The 20,278-nt window shown below is 43.2% G+C and overlaps 2 protein-coding genes and 1 long non-coding RNA gene across 9 annotated transcripts in view; 1 reads left to right on the top strand and 2 right to left on the bottom strand.

Annotated features, from left to right (window-relative positions):
• Positions 1-2,739, bottom strand: part of LOC127478348 (uncharacterized) — a 43,363-nt gene extending 40,624 nt beyond the window's left edge. The window contains exon 1 of the long non-coding RNA XR_007907197.1: positions 2,693-2,739. This is a non-coding gene — a long non-coding RNA (uncharacterized LOC127478348). The remainder of the gene's footprint in view (positions 1-2,692) is intronic.
• LOC127478343 (NADH-cytochrome b5 reductase 2) overlaps positions 1-16,963 on the bottom strand; it is a 149,625-nt gene extending 132,662 nt beyond the window's left edge. The window contains exon 1 of the mRNA XM_051803847.1: positions 16,814-16,963. Coding sequence (XP_051659807.1) covers positions 16,814-16,948 — 135 coding nt within the window. The 5' untranslated portion in view covers positions 16,949-16,963. The remainder of the gene's footprint in view (positions 1-16,813) is intronic.
• The window catches only part of BTBD10 (BTB domain containing 10), a 28,185-nt gene continuing 11,231 nt past the window's right edge, over positions 3,325-20,278 (top strand). Inside the window, exons 1-2 of one of the 7 annotated variants that reach the window (XM_051803833.1) lie at positions 3,325-3,427; positions 10,516-10,674. In XM_051803833.1, coding sequence (XP_051659793.1) covers positions 10,574-10,674 — 101 coding nt within the window. In that variant the 5' untranslated portion in view covers positions 3,325-3,427; positions 10,516-10,573. Of the gene's footprint in view, positions 3,428-4,185; positions 4,221-10,515; positions 10,675-17,097; positions 17,273-20,278 lie in introns of those variants that run through there. The other 6 variants (XM_051803837.1, XM_051803835.1, XM_051803834.1 and 3 more) reach the window with 6 other exon arrangements.

Here is a 20,278-nt window from a genome sequence, read left to right as displayed (position 1 = left end):
TCAAGTGAACAGTATGGAGAGATAATGGTCCTGCCTACCCATCTTTCTGAGAGAACGAGGAAAGAGGCAAAGAATTGAGTTTGCCCGTGGCTGAATACGGAGCTTTGAGCCACTGTGAGCCAAAATCTCATCTCCAGGAAATGTCACTGGAGGAGACATTGGCATTGCTCTTGGAGATGCTTGAGTTCTCTTCCCACGCTGGAATGTGCCCTAAGTGTGTGCCAGGTTGTGTACTTGCATGCAAACAGTGTAAATCACTAAGTGAGCCAGCACTTCACAACAGATTCAGAGGAGACTTCAGAGCACCCCTCAGAGTGAAATGAAGCTAAAAGTGTTGGATCCACAACCCTTCACGTCCACAGGATCAGCTTTCCAAAAATGAGGTGCCTCTAGAAGGCCTCTTTGCACATACCTCCTTTTGAGGGAGGAAACAGAATCACAGTCACAGAATCATCAGGGTTGGAAGGGACCTCATCCAGTCCAGCTCCTACCAAGGCAGAGTCACCCAGAGCAGGTGACACAGGAACGTGTCCAGGTGGGTTCTGAATGTGTCCAGAGAGGGAGACTCCACAGTCTCCCTGGGCAGCCTGTTCCAGTGCTCTGCCACCCTCATTGGAAAGAAGTTCTTTCTCATATTGAGGTGAAACTTCTTGTGTTTCAGTTTTTGGCCATTGCTCCTCATCCTGTCATTGGGCACCACTGGAAAAAGTCTGGCAACATCCTCTCAGCACCGCCTTTGAGATTTATATGCATTAACGAGATCCCTTCTCAGTCTTCTCCAGACTAAACAGGCCCAGCTCCCACAGTCTCTCCTCATAGGAGAGATGTTCCAGACCCCTACTTGTCTTTGTGGCCTCCACTGGACTCTCTCCAGCAGCTCCTTGTCTTTCTTGTGCTGAGGAGCCCAGAACTGGACACCACACTCGAGGTGTGGCCACACTAGGGCCGAGCAGAGAGTGAGGATCACCTTGCTTTATAATCTGACAAGGGCTTTTTGCCAAGAGGGAGGATCACCTTGCTTTATAATCTGACAAGGGCTTTTTGCCAAGACCTATGTGCTCAAAGACCTATCCCATGCAGACACACATCTGTTGTACACACCTGGTTTTTATAAAATTCTCACTGAAAAGAGAGATAATCACATCTCTCACTGGTGACTCACCGAAACAAAAAACCACTAATTTCAATATCCATCATCAGGGGGAGTAAAACAGTAGTAAGTGAAAAAAAAAACAATGAAAAATTGACAAAGCCAGAATCACATGAAGTCAAATAAAAACAGGATAATTAGTCAGATCCTACCCCTGGAGATTTAACTGCCCGTGATTTGGCTTTCTAGGCTGCTTCTGACTTTGGCTGCTGTAAATGCTACTGTTTCATGTTGCTCAGTTCACTGCTAAACGTGTGGCATCTGACTCCTTGCCTTGTTAGCACATTCTGACAGCTTTTGTGAGAGCTGCTTGGCCCTCATTGTTCTGCTGCTGGATTTCTAGAACTGTGTGGTTTATCTCTGTGGCCATTGTTAAAGGATGGAAAAAGAGAATTCATTTAACAGATCCATGTTTTGCTGTATATTGTTGCAAAGCTTCTGTTCTTTGTGGGGTATTTTGGTGTAGCAAAGGCACAAATCCTTGCTCTCTTGCCCCCTCTTCCCCTCCTCTCCCCAAAGAGCATGAGGAGTACAGCTTGTCTGTCTGATGTTCCCTGTCTGAAGCAGTGAGATCTGCTAATGCAGATCTCAATGTACACCTCAGGCAAGTCCAAAGGTGTATACTCACTGAATCCTGAGATCAAAACTCCTAGGTGTCCCTGAAAGAGGAGGATCTAAAATATACCAAAAGCATTGGCTGTACAGTTCCAGGCTCTGGAATCTGACAACAAATTAATCAAGTTCCTCCACCAGCAGTTAAATCAGAACCCCTGCTCAAAGTGGATACACTCATCAGTAGGATATAGATTCATGTTCCCTCTTACCCACATGTTTTTCCTGGGAAATCTGGTCCAAATCTCTTAAAATCTGGTTTAAGAGATTCTGGTAAGACCCCATATATGGTGGTTGGTCTTCAGAGTGGGGCTTCCCCAAAATATCCCCTGTGCAACAGGACTGGCTTCCCACAGTGCACAGAGAACAGACGGACATTCAAAAGGTTGAGCAGAAGTCTGCTCCTTGTCTTTCTCCTCCCAAACTGCCCACTAATTCAAATTTGCTTCAATATACTGATTATCTGGAGTTCTACAATCCTTTCACCTGATATGGAAGTCAAGCCCTGCTTAATATATGATCCTTAATAACGATGCAAGTAGAAGGCATCTTAGAAGAGAGACAAATGTTCTTTTTAATCTGAATCTCATCCTTCAGCTATGTGAATACAGCTGGTGCTCGGTGTTGGTATATTCTCCCTCCTCCATCCCATGAGGATTGCAAAGGGTTCAGTGTCCTCTCAACACCTGTGACACTTCAGTGCTCTGAAGTTACCTAAAATGCGGGACATGGTAGTTCTGCTGGGGTATTATGGAACGACAGCCACGGCCACTACATTATATTCCTAAATAGACTCCAGATTACACAGAATCTATACAATTTATAGGGCTGTACAAACACGCAGTTGTAATTTAAATCAGGAATGGGTTTTAGGATGAAGCTTGAGATATCAGATGCCAGCTCGCCTAGATAAACTCTATTATGTGATACCTGCGCCGCTATCATCCCCTCAGTGCTGCTCCACAGGGAGATCCCGGTTCCACGGGGGAGATCCCGGCTCCTCAGAGGAGAGTCCGGCTCCTCAGAGGAGATCCTGGCTCCACAAGGAAATCCCGGCTCTACAGGGGAATTCCAGGCTCCTCAGGGCGATCCCGGCTCTACGGGGAGTTCCAGACTCCTTAGGGGAGATCCCGGCTCCACAAGGGAGATCCCGGCTCTACGCGGAGTTCCAGGCTCCTCAGGGGAGATCCCGGCTCCACAAGGAGATCCCGGCTCCACACCCCCGCCGTCCTCCACCGCCGGCGGGCGGCGCTCGCCCTCCAGCACCGCCCCGGCCCCTCACACCGGCCGCCCCCTACGCTCGGCGGGGAGGATTTATCACGTTTCTCTCGGTGTATTTTATTCTGTTCCTGTTTGCGGGGATTTGTGCTTTGTTAAAGTTTCACTCGTCCGGTGTTTGTTTTGTTGTGTCGGTTGTTTGTTGTTTTTTTTTTCCCCTGTCGGTTTTTATCCACGCGGGAGTTTATTCTCCCACTTCTCTCCCCGGCGCGCGCCCCCTTAGGGAGCGCCGCGCGCCGCTCCCTTGGCAACGGCGTCCCGCGGCTCTCGCGAGATCCGGGCGCCTCCGCCGGCGCCTCCTCCGCGGCAGCGGGGGCGGCTCTCGCGAGAGGTGGCGGCGGGTGCGCCGGGCCTGGCGGGGCGGCGGGAGCGGACGCGGCTCGGCCGGTGAGTGAGCGAGGGAGGGAGGGGGTGGCTGAGGGGGCACAGCCGGGGCGTGCGGGACCCTTCGCCGCGGGGAACCCCTGCCGCAGAACCACAGAACCCGCAGGGTCGGAAGGCAATCCCCCTGCCCGACCCCCCCCGCCCGGGCAGGGCCGGCCGGAGCAGGTGGCACAGGAGCGCGTCCGGGTGGGTCCGGGATGTCTCCAGAGGGGGAGACCCCGCGGCCTCCCCGGGCAGCCTCGCTGACCGCGTGCTGAAGGTTTTTCACCCCAGAAACGCCGCAGAGGGATTTACCCGCCCCCTCCACCCCTCAGCCCCCGCGGCCGCTCCGATCCGTGAGGGGTCAATGAGCGCGCTGGACGCGGCTTAAATTGATGCTTTTCGTCATGTGTCGTTTACTGGTAGGACCTGCCTTCACTGCGAGGCCTGTGCAGAGACAGTATTGTTGCTCAGGACTGCCTGACAGCCGTCGTGTAATTCCCGAGCACACTTATTTTACATAATCCATGAGCAGTGATTTACCCACTCAAACGATTTCGTAATGAGTTCGGTATCTTTGTCATTTTTTTTTCTATGTCAGCATGTTTTATTTGCAGAAAATACCAATTGCTTGTGTGATAAATCTGTCATAGCACAATTATGTGTTGCAGTTGCCTGTTTGGTTTTTTTTCTTTAAATTTACTTTTGTTTCTAGCTATTGCTTCTGCATCTTTTTCTCTGTTTATCATCCACTGTGTCACTTAAGAACTCTTTTCTTTCAGAACTGGGATCCAGCTCCATCATAGACCTCTCCCAGGTTTGTTCCTGTCACTTGTGGGGCTTCTTTGTCCGAAGTAGTGGTTGAGCATTGTATCTTTTTGTTCTTTATTGTTGGCTACCTCTTACAAATTTGAGTACATGCTTAAAATCTGGTTTCTCAGTAGCCTTTTTGACTGTCCTTGCTGTTCTCCTCACTTCTGTTTGCCTGTATTCCTTGTGAATCATCTGCTGTGATTCATTTAAAGAGTACTTACCTCTGTTCCTTCAGCTTTGTTGATCCTTTCCCTGGAATACACCCCCCCTCTCTCTCCTGGGTTTCCTATTGAATTAGATGTCCCAGAAATACAATCCCAGTCATCAGCTATCACACTATTCACAGTCCATAAGCTGATAGTTCACATCTGTTATCTTTTATGTGAGCTAAAAAAACGTGCCTCTGCCTCATCGTGTGTAGGTTGCCTTGAATCCCTGTAGCTTGAGCACGAGTACAGTCAAAAGGAACTGCTTGATTTTTTTTTTTTCCCCTTTCTTTCTCCATTGCTCTGTAATTAAGGAAGATGTTCCACTGTGTGCATCCTGTCAGTGTGTCTTTGACTGGGTCTCTTGCAAGGTATCAGAGATTTTCTTTTTAAGACACACAGATTTCCTGCCAACAGCGTTTGAATATTCCCTCTTAATTCGTGCCATTTCTGTCTCAAAACCTCATTGTGCATCTTGTCTGTGCCACTGGTGCTGTCTGAGGCTGCTCTTGGATGTGTTTCCAGCACATTTGTGTAGGTGCTTTTGCCCAGTGTGTTAATGCCAGGGAAGGTGGGGGTTAGGAAGGACAACAAGGTGGAGCAGCTCTCATATCACACATTAGACTCCTTCTTGAAGCCCAGTTTTCCTTTAAGGCACAATTGCTCTTGCAAATGGTGAACAGCTGATGTGTGGATGACATGACTTGTTAAATTAGTAACAGATGTCATCCCTGTTGGTTTTACTGTCACTTTGTTATAAACTGTGTGTTTTCATAGCTTGTGTTCTTGAGGCTGGGGCTCCTTTGTCCTGTGTGCACACACAGAAATCAAAAGCTCATTATGAGCCAATTTCTTTCAGCACCGCTTTGCTTTAGCAGTGTTGTTCAAATCTTGGCCTGGTGCTCTTGCTTATCAATAAAAGTATGTATCTTTATATGTATAAGATCAGAAGCTAATTTGTAATTCATTTCAGATGTGAAAAACTGTATGAGAATTTTCTTACTCGCTGAGGTGTGTTGTTACTGCTGGGTGCAGCCACAGGTATAGACTTCACTTATTTCTTCAGGAAATCTGTTTGATGCTCTGATCCTCTTCATCTCATCCCTGGTGCTGAGTGTGAGGAAGCCCTGTGTCTGTCTGCTCTGTGTATTGCTGGCCCACAGGCCATGGGGCCAGTAGTAGTGGCAAGGAGTTGGGTTCTGCTCCTCTTTCCTGCAGTGATAGCCAGGATTCTGCTTGGAGAACTGGTGGGAGAAGTTGCTCAATCCACTGAGCTTTTTGTGGGCAGACCTTGGCAGATTTCACACGGTGAATCCTAGTACAGAGGGGGAGTTGGGAGTCAGCTGCCTCTTGCTTTTCAGTCTTCCAATGTCAAATAGCTGTTTTATCATCATGTTCCCTTTGAGAATTATAAAGTTAAATCTTGCAGGATAGTCACTGGATATCTGTTGTTTATGGTTCTATAGTTAGGAATATCATCAGCTTCCTGTGACTACTCTATTTTTTTTTCTTTTTATTTGCTCATTAAGAGAAGCTTCAATCCTGACCCACTATGTTAATGTTGAGACTGTATTGCAAAGGATGTCTCTTAGCTGTGCTTTAATCAGTGTCAGTTTGGTAACATTTCAGTGATGGTAATTTATAAAGCTACTTTATGTGGCTGAATTGTGACTGATCTCTGCACTGCTTTGCAAGAAGCTCACTTGACAGGTATGGATTTCCATGATATGTTGTGTTTGCATTATGAGCATATGTCCTTTGAACTGCATTTTTTAATTAGAATGCAATGTCACTGTGCTTGCATTCCCAGTGAATCTGACTTGTAAGTTCCTTTTTGTTGTTGCTGCTTTTGTGCTTTGCTGACTAGAGGCAGCGAACAGCAGGCTGTCACCCCTTACAGAAAGTCTAAATATTTAATCTGAGTTTCTCTGTCACAACTAATGCCAGGTTTTGTCCTACCTCGTTACTTGTCTGCTGGAGCTTTCTGATTATCCTGGTTCACCTTTACAGTGGATTTTGCTGAAGGGGCAGGTTAGAGCAGACAAGCTTCTGAAACCTGTCCTGCTTTGGGAAATGCTTCTGACCAAAGCTTAGAGCTGAGTAGATGCCTGAAGTGCTACGTGTTCATTATTTGAATGTTGTCTTCAGTACTGACAGCTGGAGCAATCAGTTCTTTGTTCTACCTGATGAGCTGGTGGCCAGAAGAAATTCAGGATATTTCAATCATCTTTCTTAGTAAGACTCCAGAGCTTTGCAGCCCACAATATTCTCAACAAACATCATGTGGCTGGCTGGAAATGTGTTGATACTGGTTGAGATTAGCTTTCCTTCTTTCCTCAAAGATTTACAAAGAGCCTTCTTCAGCCTCCCCTAACCTGCAGTACCTTGAAAACTGCAAGTCCTGCATCTCACCAAAGTATATGTCCACTTCTGTCCAGCATCTGATGTTGTCTAAATCTTGCTTAACCTGCTGTGCCTCTTTTGTGCATTGTATTTTGTCATGGCACAGAACCGAATATGCTTTGGATATCACTTAAAATAATCTGTTCAGCATCTATCACAGGATAGTGTAGGATACATCTTTTCATGAGCTCTTCAAGTAGTGGTGTAAACACATTAGTTACTCTATTTTTCAGTGCCCAGAGTGGTTCTACCACATCGACTTTTAGCTTTTCAAACTCACTGGGTATCTGTCTTTAAAATTCCCTTGTATTTCAGTAGCCTACAACTTTCATAAATTAGTGATGATTCTGGCTTCAAGTTGATGTTAGCAAATCTGAAGTGTTCTAGCTGTTTATGTGAAAGCTTTGAAAATTAAAGTCTGCTTCCTGATTTCATGTAATTCCTTGTGGGGATTCTCTGGAGCACTAGCTTTCTGCAGAAGGGTATGAAATCATTCTTTACACCTGGAGAATTGCTTGTTAGCTAATTAGGATGGCAATCATTTGGGCCAACATGCCAGTGTTGTGTAATCTACTGAGGGTATTTGGATTTGATTCTGTATTTCCTGTGTTCCCAGTGCCTTTTCCCCTTTACCAACATTTCAAATGCAGTTCCTTGATTTCGTGGAAGGCATTGAATAATATTCCTGGCCATGCACTCTTGCAGTTGTTTTTTTTTTTTTTAGTTTTTTTTTTTTTTTAGTTTTTGGGTTTTTTTACACCCAAGGTCAGAATGTGTCCTGAAAACATGCTTTGTTTATTCCCCCCACTGTGAATCCAAGCCTTAAAAAAACAAAAAAAGGAGAGAGAAAATTAAACCACAGTTGAGGCATTCTTTTCTATTGCAGAAAAACAGTGGTTTTGCAGAATTGTTTAAAAATGAATCAAGATGACTAGTTAGTTACTGTACATAATGTATAAAGCATTTGCTAATTGAAAAAAACCCAAATATTTTCAATAGAGAAAAACATAAAAGAATTCAATTCCTTATTTATAGTCTTACAGGACTGTTAAAACTTGAAATAAAATCGATAAATACATTTGTTTATAATCCACATAGCAGCGCTGTCAGCAGTGGTCAGAGAGAAAAACTGGCTGTGTTACAGCAGATTGTTTCTACGAGAAATGTTAATTGTTGAGATTGTTGAAATGTTAATTGTGGAGTGGAGGATGGAGGGAAGACTGTCTCTTGTTCGTAGTGTGACATGCTTGGAGCTAAATAAGAGGTTTCACAAGCTGTAGCTTTGGACACTTGGATTGTTTATCTTCTTTTCTGAGCTGTGTGCCAGTGTGGTACTCCATCAGTGACGCTGCTGGGGTTCCTCGGGTGCTTTAAGCTGGGAAAAGGGAATGCTGTTGTTCATGAGGAGCAGTTCCATTTGTTTGTTTCTGTCCTTCTGTGTCATCTGTTGTTTGTAGTGGCTTAAGTGTAGCTGCATAGCAAAGGAGATTGAGGAACTGAGCTGAGCTAAAACAGGCTTTTTCTTTGAAGTGTGCGTGGACCTGGACCCTCCTGTTGAATTTTCACTATAAGAGAGATGGGGAGAAGGCAGAAAGCGTGAGACAGTTTTAGGAAGTGACTTTGGCCTTTCAGCTGCAGTTCTTGTAAAAACAGCTGCTCTTTGCACACCTTCCCAGTACCAAAGCTAAATTCAAGTGTTGGTGTCTATTCAGTAAGAACTGGGTGCTGGATGCCCAAGGCACCTGCTTTGGTCTGTACCTGAGGGGGCGAAATGTCTTTTAGATGGTTTTAAAGGGAAGAGAGAGTTTGTGGAGAGAAAGAAAAGCTGGTGAAGAGCCGTGTGGTGCTTCGGCAAACGGGAGTGGAAGCAGGACCCTGCCATGGTCAGGAGCTGGGTGTGATTGCACAGGGGCAGCTGTGGCATCCTCTGGGACATTCCTGGTCTTGGCTCTTTGTCCCACACGGTGTTGTTGCCACAGTAGCAGGACTCACTGTGCATCTTGCTCGAGTGACTCAATGGACAGAATTCACTTCAACTCGGGATAAAAGCTGTCTCTATCTTTGTGTTGCCTGTGTACATCATCCTGCACCTGAGCTGGAATGACTGCTGCTGGAGTAATACACAACTGGGTTTATAAACCAGCCTTCCTTCCCTTTGTCTCCTTAACAATGCTTTTTCTGTTCTGACAGAGGTTGTAGGTTTTTCCTTGTTAAGCTCCTGATAAATGTGTGTAGATCCTATAACCTCTGTGTAATATCCTCACACACACTGTGCTTTGATAACCTGAATTTCTAGGTAATGCACCATGAAATGCTTATCTGAGCTTTTTGCCTTTTTTTTTTTTTTTGCATGACAGAATTCCTGTAATTTTAAATAAAATGTTTTTTTTCTTTTTCCTGACTCTGTGTGAACACCTGACCATGCCAGTCTTCCAATCAAAATGTGTTTAATTATAGAAACTGTAACAGGAGAAAGACCCAACCCTGTGGTGGAGGTTGTATACTTTGTATAAAATCTGTTTTGTTGGTTAGACCTGAACATGAAGGAAAAACTCCTATGCAGCCAACATTTTCAAGAAGCTTGTTCTCTACCATTCTGCTGTAACTAAAACTTTTGGGTCTAAATTTAGCTAGGAGAATCTAAATTTGACAGAAGAGTTATTCTATTTTCCATGACTAAAGGGACAGTTTATTTGAGCAACAACTTTGTTTTAAAGAAGTCTCAATTTTTTCGGGACTCACTTCCAAACAGGATAAGTTTCACTGAATGTAACAGAAATATATTAAGGGGAGGTGAGGTGGAGATACAATGTTTCTAAAATATTTACCTTAAAACTTTAAAGAAACATTAGCCTACCTTTCCATTACTTAGCAGGTTTACATGTCTGTAATTTGATTATTTTCCAGCTGCTGTACAATTATCAGCTGCTCACTTGTGGCTACTTTTTCGTTTTTGTAACCAGGTCATTCTGAATTGTACAACTCTCTTGACACAACCAGCACTTATAGGTATGACTTGAACACCTGCCTTTTAAGATTGGCTGTCCTTATTGACAGCCACGAAGTGTTTTGATCCAAGGGTGGATTTTAGTGGGAGTTGAACATTAATATCATATCCCAGTGAAGGAAGGGGAGCTTACTATGTCTATTTTTATTAAATTTTTAAATGTGACTTTTCTGCAGGAGTCAGTGGAACTGAACCACTCTGAGCGTTTTCAGGGATTGCTGTAGATTCCACTTTGGAGTGAGGTCTCAGACATAACTGCTAATTGTGTTTTCCTCTTGGTCAGCCATTCAAATTGTGAAACTGTTGGTCTCTTTTCTACAGCTGGGATCTTTCTTTGAATTAACTTTATACGTTTGGAACAAAATTACGATGTGTTTGCCTTGTGTTTTATAACCAGTGACTTTTCTGTTTGGACGCAGTGAAATTAATTGTTGCAAAAGTGAAGTTGCCTGCCAGCATTTATAGAACTATATTTCCTGTAACAAAAAGATCTTTTTAGTGCAGGTATCAGCAAAATGTATAAAATGTTACTGTCATGCAATTTCGAAGTTGTGCTTCGGTATTTCCTGTTTTCTGTAATCCGCATTTAAAAAATCAAAGCCTAACAACACTTAATTCTGCATGTCTTACCTTTTTCTCCTGTGTGGCTTTACTTAAAGGTAAACACTGCTCTCTTAATGTAGGTTGTGAGTGCTGCATGTGTGCTTTTCAGAGCAGTAGTGTGAGGAAGCTGGCAGTGGAATGGCAGGACGGCCTCATCCTTATGACAGTAACTCCAGTGACCCAGAGAATTGGGATCGGAAATTGCATAATAGACCTCGTAAACTTTGTAAACATTCAAGGTAGGTGCTATGTACCATCTATTGCATCTCAAAAACTACAGTGAAAGTCCATCCTAAAGGCTACTGTATCTGGTTGTGGCAAGTCCTGTCATAAATTTTTGTAATTCTTCTTAAAAGGACCGCTTCTTAATTCTTTTAAAAGACATTTTCTAACATAAGTGATTTGTCAGCTTCCTTAATCCGTGCTTAGATTTGTTTTGCCATTTGTTTGTCTTTTTTCTTTTTTTTTTTTTTTTAAAGCTAAATGCCTTGTGTGCACATCAAGACACCAGTTGAGTGACTGAATATGTGGATTTTTTTGGGGTGCTTGGTAGGAGTTACTTCCTGTTCACCACATTTTAGTTGCTGATACTCTGTTTAGTAGCTTAATATGTGCAATTTGTCCATGGTGAGAACTCATAATTGCTTGCATGCAAGTATCACTCTCTGTAGCACTTCCTTGGTAAAGCTGTGTGTCAGACCTTGCTTTTGCCTGCATCCCTCACAGGAAGAATGTTTTTTAAATGCCTCTGGATTTGACGAAATTATGAAGTTAATTAGTGTTTTTCCAGCATACATTTCAAAAAAGAACCAAGCAGAGCGATTAGTCACCCAGCAAATATATGTGAAGAAGCATATTCCTGGAAATATATTTAAGCATCCAAATAAGTGTGTATCTTCCAAGTACTTTGCCCTTTTAGAAGGGCTAAATATAACTGAAACATCTCTGTTAGCGAGCTAAAATTGTTCGTGATTTAAGCTTTCCCACTTGCAAGATGATAGGAAAAGAGCTAAGGAGCATATTCAATAACAGCAACTTATTTCACATTTTTATTGCAGATAAACTGGATCCTAATGTTGCCCAAAATGTTCCATGGGCAATTAATGTTGTGGGTTATCTTCCTGTCATTAAATCTTGGATAATTATGAGAAATCCAAGAGGACAGAGAAAAAAAGAACGCACCAATAATTAAAAGGCTCACAGGGAGACCCACGTAATTAGAGGCCTGTGATGTGAATAATGGAGTGATTAACACAGAGCCAAGGAGGGTGGCTGGTGCTACTGGTCAGTACAGGCTTGTGGAATGTAGCTTTGTGCAGCTGATGTTTTTAATAAGGTGTCTGGTGGTGGTTGATCCGTGCTCCTTATTTAGGATTTTAGGATCACGATGTGGCCCAGCATCGGCAGTGACCAGTGTTGGTTTGAGGGGGGCATTGTACAGGAGTGGGGGCCTGGGGGTGTGGCTATGCGTGGGTGACTCACTGCTGAGCCCAGTTCATGGATCATTCCAGCCATCTCCATTCCCGTGCTGCCTCCCAGGATGATCTGGAACAAAACCCTAAACTGATACTGGTACAGATGACCCCCTATGGGGAGCGTTAAGTAAGGAAAAGGACTCGTTAGCAGCCTGTGATCTGAGTGGTTTGATAAACTGTGCAAACAGCTGCGTGTTCTTCATGTGGCTCAGTACAGTGTTTGACAGGCAGGAGCCAAGGATGTGGGATTGTCACCTGTGTCAGCTCCCGCTCGTTGTCCCGTTGGAAAACCCAAAGATTGAACGGTGACATCCTGATCAGTCGCTTGGTATCCTTGCAGGAATGGCATTGTGGGGATGAGCTGTAGGCAGTGGGCAGGTCTGTAATAAGTGGTGATAGCTGGAAGCTGGAGCTGGGTACATCCAGTCCAGAGAAACAGGGCATGTGTCTTATCATGTGTGGTCTAGTGTGGATTATCTATTTTGGGCAGATGTTTACATAAAAGGCTGTGCAGTTTTCTGAAAAGATTATTTTCAGACAGGAGCGAACTCAAGGAAGTCTATGGCCTGTGCCTTTCAGAAAGGTTGATCATTTCACATGGTCTGATTGCAAGGTTCACACATCAGAAGGTAGGAAACCTATGCCTTAAAAAATAATGGCAGCTAAGTTGGACATACTTCTGGCAAAACGTAATTTGTTTCCAATAAAATGCTGCATAGTGAGTGTTTTATGGAAGCTTTTAATGTGTATGGTAGGGAAATAGTATTCAAGCTAACATGTGATCATTTAAATCTTTTTTTCCCCAAATAAAGTGTACCCACTTTGAAATCTTTGAGAATGATAATCCAAATGATAGTTTGACATTGTAATAGAATAAAGGATAAATTAAGGATAAGTATTTTGTTACCTTACTCCTTTGAGATACTTCATTACTTCAGAGAATCCAGTTATTGGAAAACAGTGTACTTTATTCAAAAGCCTCAACAAAATAATTGGATTTTGTGTGGCTGAATATCGGCATATTACTATTGATTCTGACTTAATTGACACTTTTTCTCCAGACAAGTGAAAGGCTGTGTGAAAAGTGCAGTGTCAGGGGAAGCATAAACTGTAATAATATAACTTGGAAAGGCTTGAGTACTGCTGTCTTATTTGTCTTTCACTTTCAAAATGCACCTTGTTGTCATGAGTTAAAAAAGTACTTCTGGTTTGGAAAATGTAATGGTGAAATAAGAACTTTATAATAAATCTCAACAAGGGAGTAATATTTAAAGATGGATGCTGAGCTTGTCACTTGGTGCTTTGGAGAGTTTAATCCTCCAGCCTTAACCTTCTTAAAATAGCTTAGATAACTTTCTAGACTTAAAAAAAAAAAAAAAAAGCATCATCCAGGGCTGTGAGCTATCCTTGTGTGTCTAAGGCTTATGTGGAAGCAAGGAAAGCCACGGGAATCGTCTCCCTTCGCTGTGCCGTCTGTTTGAGGGCAAGGACGTGGTAAAACTATCCAAAAGAGTGTGTGTATGGAACACTGACACAGGTTACCACTATAGCCTGTTCTTTCCAGTTGGGTCAGTGTCCAGTTTTTGAAATCTGCCAGGTTGAGCTGTTGTTTTCACTCCTTTTTCCCCACTTGTTCTGAGATGGGCAACGTAACGGAAAAGTCGGGAGAGATGAGGAAAAGAAGGACTAAAAATATAGTGCAGATGATCCCTGGTATCTAAAGAGCCTGACAGGATGAATTCATGTGGTGCTAAAGATGACTAACTAATGATACAGTCTTGTTTGTCTGAGCTATTACAAAAAATTCTTTAAGTACCCAAATATAAGATGGAAGCAAATGTTGCAGAACCATAAGTTGACTAAATGGTGATGAAGGTTCAATAAATGGCCTCTGAATTCGTATTTTCTTTATTAGGTATTGCTGGTCTGTATTTTCTATTTAATTTTTCATTTGTTATTAGCTTCACATGTGTCATTTCTCTGTAGTGCTGTAGTTTTTGTTTTTGTTGGAAGACTTTAATTCTCTTGTGCTAAGTGCTCTTTCTGGAGTTGTGGTAGAAAACCTTTGGCTTAAATTTGCCTCTTCCTTCAGATTTGTCCTGGATTTTATTTTCTAAATCTGCTTCTGTTGTAATCCCTTTTGATAGTTTCTTCTTTGTTCATTCTACTTAAATATTATTAGACCCAAACTCTTGCCTGCACTACTGCATTTATGAACAAAATGTGGCTGTGCTGTGATTCTGTTGCAGTGACTCTTCAATCTTCAAAAATACCCAATTTCTTTTTAAGTATTTTCCATGGATGAGAAGTTATTGTGCATATGCTAAATGCTGAGATTTTTTCCCCCAATATAATATTATTTTTGCATGCTGGGAGGGTGCATTCATGGATTGTGAATGGAAATGGTACTTGTCTCAGCATTTTGTAAGCATGGGAAACATCCCCAGAAGGGTCCTTTTCTTGTCTCTGGAGTGATATCAGACTGTATAATCTGTTTTCCACTGTGGGACAGGTTTTATTGCTCTTTATGTAAGCTGGATTTCTGCAGTTGAACATTTTCCAGCATGGGACAGGCCCACACAATGTATGACATGAAAATAATTAGCCCTGCTTTTGCCATGGGCTCGGGTCATACTCTGAGTTACTGTGCAGCATCTGCTGAAAGTTCACTGCAAACATGCCTTAATTGCAACCTGGGACTGGCAGATCACAATCTGGGATCCATAGGCACCAGGCTGGAAAACCCTCAGAAGGAATTGAGATGGGCTGGGAAGAGCTGCTCTTGGAATCTAAGAAAATGGGCTGTGCTCAGGGATAACTTTCAAAACCCCCAGTCTATTGATGTTTTGTAAGGTACCTAAGATATAGTGAGTGATCTTAAACGGTTGTGGGGGTGGGTTTTTTCTTCTTTCCTGACATCCTTCACTTCTGAAATGACAGCTCATGCACGTTGCTGAGAAGGAAAACTTGGCGGCTTTCGGTGCAAAAGCACACACTAAATCCTCCTGAACCTCCAGCACACAAACAGCCTTTTCCAAATAATGTCAGATGTTACTTGTGGTGAACTTTGGGATTGTGCAAAACTTGATCAGACCCTGATGTTTAACTGGGGCACAAAGCACTTCAGAGGTGAAGCAATTATGCTTGGAACTAGAATTTTTTTACAGACAACTCTTCATTGGTTGTACCTTTCATCTCTGAGAGTAGAAACTATAATGCCTACATGCAGTGTTTGGACACCCAGTTCTTTTGAGTTTGAACTTCTGAAGCTGGTTTTTAATAAATGGAGGTACTTTCCAGTTCCAAGGAGGATAAAATGCTTCTGAGTTTCTTAAAGTTTGATTTGTACCTAACATCCATTTTGAAAATGGAGCAGGAATTGGTACATAAGTAAAAATAACCAGGATTCGTTTATGAAGGTCCTGTGTTTGGGTAGCTTGGCAAAAGTCATAAGGTGTGAACGTGTTCCTTCTTAAAGGTTAAGTCCTTGCTGCTTTAAGAAATCCCTTTGGCGACTGAACACCCCAGTCATGGGATTCTTTGTGTTGTTTCCTTCCTGAAATGGAACTGGATTGCTAAGAACTATATTACTCATGGTTGAGAGAACCACTGAAGACCAAAATTATGTGAATATTAAAGAATTTCGAGGGAGGAAAGTGTTGACAGAGTTTCTGTGTTGAGCTGAGGGAAGATCCTGTAGCACTCCCCAAATTGAGCAGTGAGAATTCTTTCTCAGGGCTTCCTAACTGAAGAGACCCCATATGGAGAACCAGTGCTGAAAGAACCTGCATGCACTTGCACTTTTTCTTGCTGCTGAGGGACTGTTCAATTAGAGGCAAAAAACTGCCTGGGAGAGGTTTTTCCAACATACTTTCCAATGTAGCTTATTATAGCCGTGTCTTCCGTGGCTTATTTTGAAGGGAAGAAAAAGCTTACGAGGCTGATGGTTATTCTTTCCCTGGGGATGGTGGTTGTGTGAACCCTCACAAGACCCTAAAAACAGAGGAAAATTCACTGGCTCAGGTCACTGAAGTTGTATGAGCAGGAATTTGCCTTCCATGTCCGAAGAGCTGACTCTTCAGTCTACAATGCCAGTGTTCTCCTGCCTTTCTAATCACACGTCTCTTGTTTGCCTTACTGACTTCCCTCTTTATAACAGCAGTCATTTGCTGAACAATCCCCCTTATTTCTTCAGCTTTCATCTTATTTTAACTATGACATCTTGATTTTTACTTATTGTAAGAATTACTTTTAAACTATTCCTCCAGTGCATTGTGGCTCCTGAAAGGAGCCTACAGACATTCTAAGAAGAATCATTTAAATAAAGCTGTTGCATAGTGCTTACTTATCCTCCCCCAATGAAATAACCTTTGAAAAATTTTGCCCTGACTCGTGTATTAATTTTTTCTTTGTTGCTTTTTGTGCTCGACTTGTCAAGAATTTGATGATCTGTTGATGTGAAGATGCACATCAGGGATTGGTGAACTGATTCTGATCAGTAAACATACTGATTAGTGTAATTACATACTAATAGTGTTTAGGTTGTCACAAAGAGTAGTACATTTTTCCTGTCTTAAGACTTGCTGGGAAAGGGATGCTGGTGGTTAAAAAATGGAGGTTGTGCAGCCTTGTTCTCCAAAGGTTATCGCTGCACCTGCTCGTGAACTCAGCGAAAGGTGAATTCATTTTAAATATTAATCCAGCCAGACTTTACAGGGCCAAATCAAGCGTCCCCTGGAACTCGCAGGGGTTTGTCTGTCTGGAGCGATCAGGAACGCAACTGGAGATGTGACAGGGGAAAGTTAGCGCTAACCCTTCGAGCCGCGGTGGTTGTTGCCGGAGCCCGGCGAGCCGGCAGGACCAGAAATAGCTCCGCAGATGGTCCCTGGCGCGGTACCCGAGCAGCTCCCGCCGCTCCCGCTCTTCCCACCCTGCCTGTCAGCGCCGGTGCCCAATGGCTGCGGACGGATGGGGACGGCGAGCCGGGATTCGGCTCGCAGGAGGCGGCGGGGTCAGACGTCAGCCGTGCACTACGCATGGCTGAGTCAGGGACTGCGAGAGACTGAATCGAATTAATATCCACGGGGCTTGGCAGCTCCGAGCACTTAATGGACTGCACAGACACAGTTTCTTATTCGGGAGGGGAAGATGATGGAGGAGAAAGTGAGGCTCGCTGATGGTGCAGGGGACTACTGAAGAAACGATGGAAATGCCAAATATGCTGAACTTAACAAGTAATGCCAAAGGATGCTGATCTGGCTTTCAAAGCTGCCTTATTGGAAGGAACAGAATTCCTTTGTGCTCTGATCCCGAAATTATTTCCGTGCTTTTGTGTTTCTTCTCTGATAGACACAAGAGGAAGGTGCGTATCTGTTAAGAGGAATGAGCTGTGGGCATTATTCAGGAGAAGAATGAGGAAAAGGAAAAGTGCTGTCCTTTGTGTGCACAGGTCAATTGAAATGTCGTCTGCTGACAAAGAACAGACTTCAGGGGGAGGAAGAGGGGCATAAGCCTTGTTGTTGTGTAAGTCCTGGCAGGATGAGCAGAACAGATTCCTCCCAAAGCCTTAGAGCGTGGTATCTGTAACTTATTGTGTAGATAAAGCTCTACATCCTGATTCTACAAGTGTCAATTATGTGAATCATTCTAGGAAAGGACTAGATATAAGTTTGTATTTTAAGAAGAGTTAATCTAAGTTTTAGAAGATAGGCAGGGGTGAAAAGGATGAAAACCTTGGTTAATATTGCACTGCTGTGTCCATTTATTTAAGGTTTCAGGGTGGCTTTTGGGGAAATAAGGATATTGGTTTAGCACCATAATTTTGTGTGGACAAGAGCTGGTTTTATAAAACATCTATGTTTATTTGGCGGTATTCAGTAGGATGCACATGGAGTTTTTGTATTGAAATACATGCTAATTGTTTTGGCAGTAGAATTAATTCAGTTTAATGACTTCTTTTAATAATTAGTAATATATTCAGAGCAATATGTTGTTATGCATAAAGACAAACTGAAGCTCTCCTTCCACAGATGACTCCAAAGCATCATTAGATTGAAGAGCATTTACATTTTTTAAAAACAGCTCTTTCCTTACTACAAAAATAGGAAGCATTACCAGTATGACAAGTGTGCCATTTTGATGGTACTTTTTCTTTTCCTCCTTCACATCATATTAAATAGATTTGTTTAAATAAAACCTTGAGCTTATTTGGTTTTCTTCATAAGGCAGCTGCTTTTATAGAAAATGTCTCATCCTTTACAAAGGCAGAGCTTCCTTCAGCCCTGACTGAGGGGGAAAATGAATTCAATCATCGACTTGAAGTTCTTGAATGGGTGCAGTGCTCATGTTCCAGTCTTTCTTTGGAGCCAGGAAAAACTGTGTATTGAATTTGTGGAGATCTGCCTGAATATACAAATATTCATGAGGTTTTCTGGTTGTTTTAGTTTGGGTTTGGGTTGTGTTTTGCTTTGTTTTCCCCTGTAGGGAAGTAATTGATAAAACAATGCTCTTCCATTTATAAACTTTCGGGTACAAGGTGGTCTTACATATATGGTGCTTTTTCCAGCTTTAATGAATGAGGAAATGAGGCTGTGGGTTTAAAATGTTGGGGTTTTTTTGTTGTTTTTTTTTTTTTTTTTTTAGTCTCTTATGCTTTAAAATTAAATTAAAATATGTCATTAAGCACGCAGGAGAAAATCTTGCTTACAGGCTGGTGCTGCCCGTGGCTCGCCCAGCACAGTGTGCAGCTGGTGGTCAATTAATTGAGAGTTGATTTTGCAGCTACTTCTTTTCGTGGTGAGCTGGAGATCTGAAGCTGTAAGGACTCTTTTGGAGACTTGAAGTGTAATGCACAGTGCAGGGAGGGCACCATGAGTGCTGTGGGATGAAATTCCAGGTTAACACAGTGTAACACCGGGTGCCGCACGAGACCCGCGGCTTCCCGGCACTTTTAGTTCTCAGTGGTTCACTGCTGTTTGGGAAGTCCTGGTGCTGTGTCTGGTCTTGCATAAAGCTTCTGTCAACCACAGGGCTTCCTAACTGTTTGCCTGTTCTTTCAAACGGGGCAGCTCTGCTTTTGTCAGTCCCGTTTCCACTGCTGTAGGTGGGTAGGAGCTGCATCAACACAACTGTGGAACTCCCCAGCGAATGCCAGTTTGTCTTGTCTGCATCGCTGGGGACCAGGTTTGTAGTTAGTCCCTCACACTGCTGGTGTGGAGAGAAGGGTTTTTGCATTTCCCTGCAGAAACATCCTCCTGGCCCCGGGGGCTTTGTTAGGAGAGAAAAATATGTTATTAACAAGTCCTTCTATCAGAAAAATCAAGGTAATTTGGTAGTTCTGTTGTCTTCATTTTTTTGAACACTCGCAACTTATTCTAAAGCTTCTTCTCAGGAAAATAGAAGTCCCGGGTGGTCTTTCATATGTACTGGCTCTTTTTTCAGACCAGCTGACAGAATAGCTCAGTGACACTATTCCTAGTCAGATATTGCAGGGTAAAGCCAGTGCCTGTCTCTTCTGACATGCTAAGCTCCACCCTCTTTATTTTCTCTTTGTTCAGGTTTAAACTCGTGTTAGTTGCCTTGTTTATTGTAGAGATAAATTGTATTTCAGTGGTAATATTTGAGTGCTCATGCTGGTGAACAAATGGAATTCCAGGTTTTGTCGGGTATATATCCAACAGATCAAAGAAATATTTTTTTGTGTACTGTGACTCAACAGTGAGGAGACTTAAGACTGACGTTCTAGATGTCACTGTTACTAAGATGAATGAAGATCCATGATTCAGATGGTGCTGTCTCAAGCCAAACTGCTTGAATTCTCAGAAATCTTGCCATTTTGGCTTGCATCTTATGACTAATAGCTGATGTGCCAGTCTCACAATTAGCATTAATCTGTGCTTTAAAGGGAGGACAGTACAACATAGAAGCATGCAAATGAGTGGTGTGGCCAGCTGCAATTTGAACAGCTCTTTGAAATTATTTACTAATCTGTCTGTCTCAGAACCCATTGATTTAGTATTTGAGGATGGTGTCCCTCTCCAGCTGGCAGCCTCTGCCTCTTCTGTAGTGTTGTGCTGAATTGATGGCTCATGTGTTTGCACTCCAGAGGGATGGCTGTGGCTGGCAGCAGGAGGACCACGGATGATCTGTACACACTGCCTCTCTCCTCCCAGGCTCGCTGGCTGCTCCCACCAGGGCAGGAGGAGCCCCAGTTCCCATCCTGGGATGGCACAGCCGTGTGTGGTCCTTCCTGGAGGAAGTTTGGTGCCAGCTGAGTCAGTGTGACTTCCTGCAGCACCTGTTTTCCTCAGCTCCTGTAAAGAGATCATTAACTTGGGTTCGCCCTGTTTCACTGGGAACTATGAATCAC

This window comes from Manacus candei, unplaced genomic scaffold, assembly GCF_025592945.1.
Source record: "Manacus candei isolate 608988 ecotype Guabito, Panama unplaced genomic scaffold, ASM2559294v1 h1tg000060l, whole genome shotgun sequence".
In the NCBI taxonomy this organism is placed as follows: domain Eukaryota; kingdom Metazoa; phylum Chordata; class Aves; order Passeriformes; family Pipridae; genus Manacus; species Manacus candei.
This window is presented reverse-complemented; position numbering and strand designations above follow the sequence as displayed.